Source organism: Carcharodon carcharias, chromosome 13, assembly GCF_017639515.1.
Source record: "Carcharodon carcharias isolate sCarCar2 chromosome 13, sCarCar2.pri, whole genome shotgun sequence".
NCBI lineage: Eukaryota > Metazoa > Chordata > Chondrichthyes > Lamniformes > Lamnidae > Carcharodon > Carcharodon carcharias.
Genome location: NC_054479.1, coordinates 16651649 through 16664249, shown reverse-complemented (window position 1 = coordinate 16664249; position 12601 = coordinate 16651649). Strand labels below are relative to the sequence as shown.

General features: G+C 44.2%; 1 protein-coding gene across 1 annotated transcript in view; it reads left to right on the top strand.

Moving 5' to 3' along the window:
* The window catches only part of myo1ha (myosin IHa), a 71373-nt gene that overhangs the window by 26217 nt on the left and 32555 nt on the right, over nucleotides 1-12601 (top strand). The window contains exons 11-16 of the mRNA XM_041203007.1: nucleotides 3007-3112; nucleotides 5252-5332; nucleotides 6608-6699; nucleotides 8350-8444; nucleotides 8862-8908; nucleotides 11398-11478. Of these exons, the coding sequence (XP_041058941.1) occupies nucleotides 3007-3112; nucleotides 5252-5332; nucleotides 6608-6699; nucleotides 8350-8444; nucleotides 8862-8908; nucleotides 11398-11478 (502 nt within the window). The remainder of the gene's footprint in view (nucleotides 1-3006; nucleotides 3113-5251; nucleotides 5333-6607; nucleotides 6700-8349; nucleotides 8445-8861; nucleotides 8909-11397; nucleotides 11479-12601) is intronic.

Sequence of the window (12601 nt, the reverse complement as noted above, 5' to 3'; positions counted from 1 at the left end):
TAACATTCACACCACACAAGTGTCAGGCAATGACCATACCTTACAAGAGAGAATCTAATCATCACCCCCTTGACATTCAATTGCATTACAATTTCTCAATTCCCCACCATCAACATCCTGGGGGTTACCATTGAGCAGAAACTGAACTGGACCAGCTATATAAATACTGTGGCTCCAAGAGCCGGTCAGACGCTAGGAATCCTGCGGTGAGTAACTCATCTACTGACTCCCCAAGGACTATCCATCAGCTACAAGACACAAGTCAGGAGTGTGATGGAATACTCCCCACTTGCCTGGATGAGTGCATCTCCAACAACACTCAGGAAGCTCGACACAATCTAGGAAAAAGCAGCCTGCTTGATTGGCACCCCTTCCACAAACATTCACTCCCACTACCGATGCACAGTGGCAGCAGTGTGTACCATCTACAAGATGCACTGCAGAAACTCACCAAGTCTCCTTAGACAGCACCTTCCAAACCCACAATCATTACCACCTAGAAGGACAAGGGCAGCAGACACATGGGAACACCACTGCCTGGGAGTTCCCCTCCAAGTCCCTCGCCATCCTGACTTGGAAATATATCACTATTACTTCACTTTCGCTGGGTCAAAATCCTGGAACTCCCTCCCCAACACCACATGGACTGCAGCGTTTCAAGAAGGCAGCTCACCACCACCTTCTCAAGGACAACTAGAGATGGGCAATAAGAGTTGGCCTAGCCAGCGATACCCACATCCTGTAAATGAATTTTAAAAGCGCATTATTGAGTGAATGTATCTAGAAAATTTACATCTGTGGACTTCAGCTAAGGTTAACAATAGGGTTAGTTGTGCTGGCCCCCAAAGCCAAATAGCCTGCTACCAGTCACCAGTCTCACGCTTGATGAATGGCCATTGTGGCAAAACATTGGAGGCCAACACGCTTGGAGCTACATTCTAATATGAGTGAGCATGTCAGGAAATGAGGGGAGGAATGAGAGGGGATACAGCTCAAAAACACACACACACATGAACGCACACAAACACACAAACGCACACACACACACACACACACACAAACGCACGCACGCACACACACACACACACACACACACACACATAAACGCACACACACACAAACACACAAACTCACGCGCACACACACACACACACACAAACGCACACGCACACAAACGCACACGCACACACACAAACGCACAAACGCACACGCACACACACACACAAACGCACACACACACACACACACACACATAAACGCACACACACACAAACGCACACACACACACACAAACGCACACACACACACACAAACGCACACACACACACACAAACGCACACACACACACACGCACACACACACAAACGCACACACACACAAACGCACACACACACAAACGCACACACACATACAAACGCACACACACACACAAACGCACACACACACACAAACGCACACACACACACAAACGCACACACACACACACAAACGCACACACACACACACAAACGCACACACACACACACACACACACACACACACACACACACACACACACACACACACACACGAACACACACTTGGCAGAATTTTACATCTCACGGGTGGCGCATACCTGACACGATCAGGCATAAAATTGCATGAGAAGATGTTAGGCGAGCATCCTGAAGTCATCGTGCACTTGCATGATCTTTCACTAGGCGGGCGTGCACAAAGGTCGGAAGCGCCCACCAACAATTAAAAGGACGATTAAGCCCATTAATGGCGCAATTGACTCCGATTTTTCATTGCCCATCCAACCTTACGGTTGGCAGATGGGAAAATCAGCCAGGCGGCCTTTGCACTTTTCATCAAACCTCATCCAAGGGCAGGATGAAATTTCCGTGATGAAATAAAATTAAAACAAATTTTTTCAGCAACGTTTTTATCAGCTATATTTTCAGGTGATTGATTATGAAGCAGGGACACTTTTTTTCAGCTTTTAAAACCTTTATTTTAGCTTTTTCAGGTCTCCAGCTCCCTGGAGCAGCTGACAACCTTCGGGGAGCTTTCCCACGATGCTCACCCATGCTCATGGAAATGTCATCACCCGCCCTCCTCCTGCCCCCACCCCGACAGCGCTGAGCATTTCAGCGCCTGTATCATGCTGGCTGGCCGTTAATTGGCCAGTCGGTGTGAAATTGCAGTCGGGGTCCGATCACAGTCCGTTTCCTGACTGTTCCCGGGCCTGTTGATCGGGCCCACCCACCAAAGGTAAAATTCAGGCCACAAACAACACATGCAAGTGCACGGACACACACGCACAAACACGCACACGCACACATACACACACACACAGACGCGCACACACAGACGCGCACACACAGACGCGCACACACAGACGCGCACACACACACACACACAGACGCACACACACACAAACACACGCACACATACACACAGACACGCACACACACACAGACACACACACACAAACACACACCCAAACACGCACACGCACACACAAACACGCACACACAGACACACACACACAAACACGCACACACAGACACGCACACACAAACACATGCACACACGCACACACACACAGACACGCACACACACAGACGCGCACACACACAGACGCGCACACACACAGACGCGCACACACACGAACACGCACGCACACACACAGACGTGCACACACACACATACACAGACGCGCATACACACACACAACACAAACACACGCACACATGCGTGCAAAGTGCTCTAAAGGCGCAAGTTCTCCGTGTTGAGCCTTCAGTTGGGGAAACAAACTCATTGGGAGGTGTTGAGTGAATGATGAAATCAGAGGGCAACTCAAGCTATACCATGGGAGTGTCCCGATATCAGAAACAGCGAATGGGAGCAGAGGTGGGATACAAGGAAAAGACTGGCAAATTTAGACGTGCAGGGAAACATAAATTAAACATTGTCGTCTCTCGTGAATGGATTTAATCAAGTGAATGACTTCTTTCTCTGCAGTTTCGAGCAGTTCTGTATTAATTACTGTAATGAGAAGCTCCAGCAGCTGCTGATAGAGTTGACATTGAAATCTGAGCAGGAAGAATACAAGGCTGAGGGAATCCAGGTACAGACTTTTCCACTTGTATTACTTTACTGCAAGCAACTCATTGTTCACTTTGAAGAAAGACAGCCTGGATCAGGGAGGCTTCATCCCTCTTGATAAATTCCCACTATTATTCTTATAATAATTCAGACTTATTCTGGGAAAATCCATTCTGTGACATTTTATAATAACAGCAATATTTTTATCGAAGCTACTTGTAGAGCAAAACTCACAAATAATGGGCTTAACAAATAAAACAAAAGGAAGTGCCAAACAGCAGCTACTTGTATTTATATAGCACCTTTAATGTGATGGAACAGCCCAAGGTAATTATCAAATGAAACTTGACACCAAGCCATATAAGGAGATATTAGGACAGGGCTTGTTCAAAGATGTAGGTTTTGAAGAGCATCTTAAAGGAGGAGGGAGAATTAAGGAGGCGCTCTCCCTCTTTCCCCCACTACACATGACTCAGTTGGTGAATGCATCATATATTGAGCCATGTGGGCCAGGGAGGTCCCAGATTTGATTCTTGACTAATTGATTTTGGGCACGAGGACAGAGTGGGTGCCACAATTGGCCTTAATGCCCCCCTTTCTTTCCTGGGCATTGTTTCTATCAACTAACTGCTGAGGGGAGTGGTGGATGTGAGGACATCGAATGAGGTCAAGATCAGGCTTGGGTGAGAGGTAAATACATCGTTGACGCTCACTATTTAGGGACACGTGTGGACAATGGCTGATTGGGAAGGTACCACAGAATGCTTAGATACTCATCACCCTCACGAGAAAATAAAGGGGAACTAGACAAATGAGTTTGACACATTATTCAATCTGTCCAAGGCAGCCAATGTTGCACTTTGAGGCCAATGTGTAAGAAAATTGTAAACACATTCTTTACCAAGGAGTTCACAGTGTTGTCACACATAGGCGTAGAGATGAAATCTTTCCACGTGTCCCATACAAACGTGTTCACGTGCTGGAAACCTTGCCCAGTACTGAATCAGAGGCCATACCAGGAAGGAGATGGAAGACTGCCATTTTTGTGGTGATTGCTTTCAATGTGACAAGATGAACCAGCTGAGAGCAGTATAGTTAGAACACTATGGGTATGTGGCAGCTGTCGAAAGGCACCACTATTTATTCAGGGTTTTTTTTGTTGTGGTGAATTGTTGTGCTTGGTCAGGGAATAAAAACCAAGGAATGGAACACATTGGCAGCGATGCAAAAGTCAAGTGCCAGAGGTTGAATTTGTCCTTTCCTCTCCGAGCAGACATCTGGATTTAAATCCAGCAAGATTAATGGGTTGCTACTAACTCAAGTCAGTGTGAGTTCACGGAGCAAAGCACACCCTTAATTCAGCATTTATTAACACCAAGAGCTCAAGAGACATAGTAAAGATGATTGGTGTGGCAAAAAGGATGTCAGATCGGGGCAATGTCTTCTGAGATTGGATTGAGTCAGAGGAAGATTGATCCTGCATCCAGCTCCTGCAGTAGCTTACACCTGAGTACTCAGTGGGAACTTTGGAAAAACGTTACCTCACTTTCATAAGCACAAAAATAATCACCCAAATTTTAGAATAAAACAAAAGCCATTGAAAATCCCCTTAAAATGAAGGGCTGAAGAAAAACATCCAATGTTAGGTTAGGTTTCTGAGCTTGTATATTGAGTGATTGATTGTTTTCCCAGTTCTATTCTTACCTTAATTTAAGAGTGGTATGTATGGAGCAGGAGGACTCATCATCAGAGAACATGTTCCTCCCTGAAATATATCTCTGCAGGTGCCAATTCCACAACTGCAGTGATTGGATGAAGCTGAGTCCTACTAATCCAATTGCATATCACAATAATGACTCATCAATGTGCTTCACTGCCAAATTGCCACAAAATAGACCAGAAACATCTGCAGTCAGCTCAGAGGCATCAGCAATGTATTTACCTCTGACCCAAGTTCAATCATAACCTTCATGAGGCAATTGGATAAATACCTGCAGGGTAAAAATTGCAAGACTATGGGGAAAGAGCAGGGGAGCGGGGCTAATTGGAAAGCTCTTTCAAAGAGCTGGCACAGGCATGATGGGCCGAATAGCTTCCTTCTAACCTGTATCATTCTATGGTTCTATTGCCTGTCTGACTTTGTTCATACTTGTGTCTGCAGTGGGAGCCAATCCAGTACTTCAACAATAAGATCATATGTGATCTTGTGGAGCAAAAATACAAAGGCATTATTTCAATCTTGGTAAGAAAACAAACTTTTCTATGTATAATTTCATCAGATATAAGTCATCACCTATCATTGTAACATCCTCCATATCCCATTCATTTCTTTTATTAATTCATGGGATGTGAGTGCCATTGGCCAAGCCAACAGCTCTTGCCCATCTCTAATTGCCCTTGAGAAGGTGCTGGTGAGCCACCTTCTTGAATACAACGAGTGGCTTGCCAGGCCATTTCAGAGGGCAGTTAAGAGTCAACCACATTGCTGTGGGTCTGGAGGCACAGGCAGGCCAGATTCCCTTCCCTAAAGGATGTTCATGAACGAAGGGGCACAGGTGGAGTAAAGAGGCAGCTCAGCCATGATCTCAATGAGTGATGGAACAATTTCGAAGAGCTGAATAACCTATTTGCATTGTTAATGTTTCAAGTGCGTATGACTCTTCTTCAGAGCCAAATGGACTTGAAACGTTAACTCTGTCTTTCTCTCCATAGATACTGTCAGACCTGCTGAGTTTTTCCAGCATTTTTTGCTTTTGTTTCAGACTGTTTCCAGCTTCTGCAGTATTTTGCCTTTAACCTATTTGCATTCCTATGTGCTCCCACCAATATCCTACATTGAAACTTAGACAGAATCAAGTTGCTTTATTCCAACTTTCTCACTTCTTTCCTTCCGAAGGCCTTGACTCACGTTAGGTTTGGCATTATGAACAACAGTAACTTTCCTGAACTTCATCCATGAGATGTTTCTTCATATACGGCCTCAGACAGCAGGCTGTTTGACCACAATCCCTGTCATCACCCAATCTCCACCAACATGTTGTTCACATCAGGGAGAGCAGGCTCGAGGGGCTGAATGATCTTTACCTGTTCCTACGTTCCAGAGGGAAAATGAGGAGAATTTGGTTCCCACAGCGCGTTGTTACGTCTGGAATATGCTGCCTGAAAGGCTGGTGGAATGAGATTCAATAGTAATTTTCAAAAGGGAATTGGATATATACTTGAAAACAAAGTATTTGCCGGGCTGTGGGGCAAGAGAAGGGGAGTGGGATTAATTGGGTAGCTATTTTAAAGAGTCAGCACAGGTATAATGGGCCGAATGGCCTCCCTTTGTGCTGTATGATTTTAGGATACTTCACACTGTTGCTCTGATGGAACTTGATATTTAACAATAACTCTGTTTCTCCCCCACCAAACATTCTTCAACGTGCCTGCATTACTTCAGGTGGCACATGTTTTCTTGGTAACTTCATGTTAATGTGCTGTTATCTGAACAACTTTTTGTCTCCTTCCCATTGAGGATGAAGAATGTCTGAGACCTGGAGAAGCCACAGACCTTACTTTTCTGGACAGACTAGAGGAGAATGTGGGAGCCCACCCTCACTTCCTAACGTGGGTATCCGAGGTGCTCTGTAAGACCAAAGCTTCTGTTGACCCTCTGAGACTCCAACTTTAAGACAAAGGCATTTATTTGGGCAAGGGGAGGAAAGGGCCATGTTACAAAACCAGGAACTGAATATATTCTTACCTTTCCTTATTATTGTGAAGTTTGTCCTCATGGAGGTGTAGTCCTGGAAAATGGAACAGTGAATTTGCTATTTTGAATATCCCGGTATCAATGATGTGCCTCATTCCTGCCTTTCAGAAAAGCAACCAGGTCTGACTGTCCAATCCCCAGACTAACCATCCTGTACATTGCAAAGTAAGGGGCATTTTGTCCTGTGCACCTAAGCTCATTAGGAACTAAACTGAGATAACCCAAACTCTTCACTGAGAATCATCTACACTCAGCTGAAAGTGGAAAGGTTCAGCTCATTAGTGTGAGTTGGGTTGGAACATGGGACCCAAGCTTGAGCTGCCCAGCTTCCACATGCTCTTGTTTTGATGCTTACATCAAGCTTTCTGGGGTTAAGGGGTAATAAGAGCCAAGGTAAATCGCCTACTCTTAGGCTTAATCCAAAAAAGGGGCCTGATGTGCTTCTATCAGTGCGATGTTTGCATTTCCCACACCAGCCATTCGTTTAATATCTCTGAATAGAGTCAATGAAGTGATGGAGTGTGGAATCCACTTACTCGAAACAATGATTTTATTTCAAACACCTAACACGTGGACATTATTTCCATCAGTTCAGGTTACATTCAAACCCTGGTCCCACAGTTAAAGCTGCACAATCCACCAGTCAACAGCCAGAGGGCCCCAAGTATTGGCACTGTGGCCCCATTGTTGGATGTCCAATGTTCCTTCCTTGCATCTGTATCTGAAGTTGTTTTTTTTTGTCTTTTGCCATTTCTGTACGTGCCCAAGCAGACTTCTGATTTCAAACGTATTCAAAATTTGCAATTAGGAATAGCATCTCCACAATCCATAGAGACAGAAATAGATGTCATTATTTTCCCAACCATTCTGCCCTTATCCTCAGTGGTTTGAGTTAAAGACTCTTGACTGTTACTGATGAGTTTTCATGACTGTTAGAGATGTGGTTAGCTGAAAGAAATTGACCAGTGTGGTACTGAGCCACACTGCTGACAAAAGCCTGGGTTCAGACCTTGGTCTGTGCTGAGTTGGCTGACCATAGCTAGGACAGAAGTTGAATAACAAATTGACTGAGTGTCCGTTTAACCTCAAAACTTGCCTGTTTTCCGCTGCTTCTGGGTTGCCTCTTCAGGAGGATGAAGGTATACAGACATCATTTGCACATGTGGTTGAGTTTCGTTTTGATGCATGATAGTCAGAAAATCTCCTGACCTACTTGACCTGGAATGGTACCTGGTTAAGATACGGAAGAGCTGCTGGTGCCTGTGGAATTGAATAAGCATCTTCAGGAGAAAAAAGGGGAAAGGGGAGAGGTGCATGCTGAGGCCAAACCAATGTTATTCTAGGGGAGGAAGGGGAAAGCTGATGTTCAGTTCTAGAGGATAGGTTTTATTTAACCCTGAATGACATTTCAATTTTCAGGGATCTAATCAGAAGAATGGCTTCTAGAAGGGTTTGTAAAGCCCTTCACCCAGCTGAGGTCATTCTTTCTCCATTGTGCTTTGCAGACACAAGTTGGCAGATCAGAAGACAAGGAAGACTATGTGTCGCGGTGACTTCAGGCTCATACACTATGCTGGAGAAGTCACATATAATGTTTTAGGTAAGTCAGGAGCTATGGACTGGGAGCAAACTCACAACTAGTGGCCATTCCTAACTATCCCTAACCATCCTTGTTTATAAAACATGGTACCACCACTCAATAATCTACCTGAGAAGAGCTGGCTCAGTATTAATAATGATTGTTGTCATTGATTTAATTGCATCATTCTATCTGCAGGTTGTGAGTGTTGTTGACAGCTCTGGATTTTCACATGCTGGCAGGTCCTGTGGTCACTAGACAGGAGAGTCTCATTGTGATGATGCTCATTAAAATGGTGGCATCACTTCCCCTGCTTTTTTGAGAGCATAGACGTTGTGAAGCTTTACAATATCAGGAAAAGTTTATTTGTTTATGTTTGTAAAATTTGTACCTATTCGTATTCTAAAAAGATATGACTTTTTTTTCCAATTCAACTAGGATTTCTTGATAAGAACAATGACCTTCTGTACAGGAATCTCAAAGAGGTGAGCGCCAACTCAGGATAAGCACTTCCAGTGATCCTTCCTTAAAGGAGTCGTGTCACTGTGGAAGGAGAAATCATTTGTGTTAGAAACTCTGGGGATACCCAGCTATTAAATGGCAAGAGCGTTCCCCAATCGCATAGTGGCAATCATCAGAATACTGACTAGCAGGGAACATCTGAGGCCAGGAGATGCCAGCATAATATAATGGATGTCCATATGTGTTGGTCTGTGTCCAGCTGATGGGCATGTGGGGATAGCTAGCTGAGCAGCTCTATGGTGAACCCGTTGACATGGCAGGTCATTGTGAAAGAGGACAAACGCAAAATGCCTCTGACCAGTGACCGCTTTTTTTATACAAGAACATCGAAAGATGTAAGTGAATGTCTAGGGTTCATGATCCAGAGCAGCACCAGGGTTCAAAGAATAAGTGGAAAAACAAAGTAAATCAGAAAATTGTGATTGGGTGAAACATATGGACCAGCGAACATACAAATTAGGAGCAGGAGTAGGCCACTCGGCCCCTCCAGCCTGCTCCGCCATTCACTAAGATCATGGCTGACCTGATTGTGGTCTCAACTCCACATCCCTGCCTACTCCTGATAACCTTTCATCCCTTTATTTATCAAGAATCTATCTACCTCTGCCTTAAAAATATTCAATGGGCAGAATTTTACGGCCCCTCCAACCGGCGGGATTTTGTAGTCCCGCTGAAGTCAATGGACTTTTGAATGGCTCACTGCATTTTCCAGCCCCAGCCCCATCCCTGCCACGATGGGGCTGTAAAATTCCACCCATAGACTTTGCTTTCACTGCTTTTTGGGGAAGGGAGTTCCAAAGACTCACTACCTCTGAGGGAAAAAAAATTTCTCCTCAACTCTGTCTTAAAAGGGCAACCCCTTAATTTTAAACACTGACCTAGTGCCAAGTTTAAGCTCTAAAAGCCTGAAGATTGTACAAGGAAGGACATCAGAAAATCCCTGTCCATATTTTAGCCAATTCTAGGTGAACTGTGCAAACTCCACTTTATATATTTTTTACATTCCTTGCACCAACATTGCTCAGGAGTGCAGTCAAATGAGGGAGGGTGCTGGGACAGGGGCATCAGCCTATGCAGCAGATAACCTGCTCCCAGGCTTTAGCCTATGCAGGCAATTGACTTCCAGATCTTGACTTATGCAACCATCTATCTCCAAGCAATCTCTTCCTAGGCCTCAGTCTTCAAACAACCTACCTCTGTACCTCAGCCTAGTTTACCTGTTGAAAGGCATGCTGGAATGGATGGTGGGGAGCGAGAGAAGATGAATGACTATCCCTATGAATCTCCCTTCCCTCCTTAAGGGAGTTTTATTTGTTGGCCCGGATTTTGCGATCAGTAGTAGAGCAAAGGTGCTGACCCCTGACCATGAGGAAAGCTGCCCACAAAAAAAGGCACGGACCTCCCCTTCCTGATGTCAGTTTGAATCTGGCACCAAGTCAAGGGGACCTCCAGGCATCCAGCAACAGCAATGTCATCAGGCAGGGCGAGCAGCCAATCATATTGAAGTTTCCTCACAGACAGCAAAACCGGAAGTTAAAAACCTCTGAATCCCTTCACCTTTCATTTTGGATTTTACAGAAAGCACGATAAAAAAAATGATTGGAACAGACAGATGGGATTTAGGCAGAAGCTAAAGTGTCAGAAACCAGCGTAAAAAATAATATTTTAACAATATATGGAATTTCTTCTCAAAATAGAGAAATTTGACATCGAAGAAATGTAAATTAATTTTTCAAAGTCAGAGGATGTTTTGCAGTAATAATGAACTTGGAACAATGCTAAAATCCCAATTACACCTCATTCAACAAGGTGTAACGTTTTCACAGGCTTTCAGAGTGAGAATAAGATGGTAAGAGTGGAAGTTTTTGTCAGTTCAGTGATTTCTAATTGATTGTCACCTGGGAGGAACCTTAACAGTGCCACCCCCTGAAGAAGTGTAGAATCACAGATAGCAATTTCTGGATTTCCACATTTCACTGCACATGTGTTGACTCCTGAAGTTACTGTCAGTTTCAGGGCAGTAATGACAGCAAACGCTGACAGTTGCCCCATCATTACTGTGGTATACTTTATATGTATCAGAGCTATGCAGAGATGACACTAGTTTCTATATGTGTAACAGGTTTTATTCACATATGTCTGCCCCATGCTTACAGCTCTTTGCATCCAGCAACTTGTATAGTTTGTTGTTTTACCTCTGAGGCCACATCCAGGCTTAACTAATCAAGCATCAATAGTAAACAGACTCAGCTAATCAAACATAGAATAATTGAACATGACAATTACTATTGCAAAACCTGGGCCAACTCCATCCCCCACTCTATGTATAACCTTTGCCTTCAGATATTTTTTAATTCTTCATTTCAAATACAAAGAAATCTCATATCCTATATAACCGGCATTGTATCAAACTGTAAATATGTTACTGGTTGCTCTCTGTCTCTCTGTGCAGGCAATGTGTGGCTCTACAAACCAAATAGTTAAAGACTGTTTCATTATATCTGAATTAGATACCAAGAAAAGACCTGAGACAGTGAGTATTAACTTTGCTATTGCTGGTTATTTAAATCATAATTGGCTATAAATACATTCCTGTGTTTATACCTCATAATGCCAGCCCACCAATGGCTTGTTAATCGATTATTCCTGGACATTTTATTTTGAGCAGTTTTCTCATGCTTCTCCCCTGAAGGTGTGTGGCATTCCTCATGTGAGAGCCAAGACCATTTTTTCACACACTTTTGTCCCACTTGAGGGAATAGTGGGGAAGTGTTGTAAGGATTAGCAGGCTGTTTCTCAGCCTATTGACTGTGTCATGAACACTCCTTCCATAGAACCATAGAAAAGTTACAGCACAGAAGGAGGCCATTCGGCCCATCTTGTCCATGCCAGCCAGAGGACACCCAGGTGCCCTTTCTAATCCTACCTTCCTGCACCCAGCCCATAGCCCTGCAGTTTACAGCACTTTAGGTGCAGATCCAGGTACTTTTAAAAAGAGTTTAAAGTTTCTGCCTCTATCACCAACTTGGGCAGCAAATTCCAGACACCCATGACCGTCTACATAAAAAGGTTCTTCCTCATGTCCCCCCTACACCTTCTGCCACTTATCTTGAATCTATGTCCCCTGGTTCTAGAATTCTCCACCAAGGGAAACAATTGTATCCTGTCCATTCTATCTATTCCCCTCATAATTTTGTACACCTCAATCAAGTCACCTCTCAGCCTTCTTTGTTCTAAGGAAAATAACCCCAATCTATCCAATCTCTCCTCATAGCTACACTTTTCTGAGATAAAAACAAAAAACTGCGGATGCTGGAAATCCAAAACAAAAACAGGATGACCTGGAAAAACTCAGCAGGTCTGGCAGCATCGGCAGAGAAGAAAAGAGTTGACGTTTCGAGTCCTCATGACCCTTCAACAGAACAAGTTCTGTTGAAGGGTCATGAGGACTCGAAACGTCAACTCTTTTCTTCTCTGCTGATGCTGCCAGACCTGCTGAGTTTTTCCAGGTCATCCTGTTTTTGTTTTACACTTTCCTGACCCTGGCAACATTCTTGTAAACCTTCTCTGACTCTCTCCAAAGCTAGTACATTCTTCCTGTACCTTCCATGGCCAATGAGTCCTGGAGTGGTACTTGAAGCCCCCGTGCTGCTGCT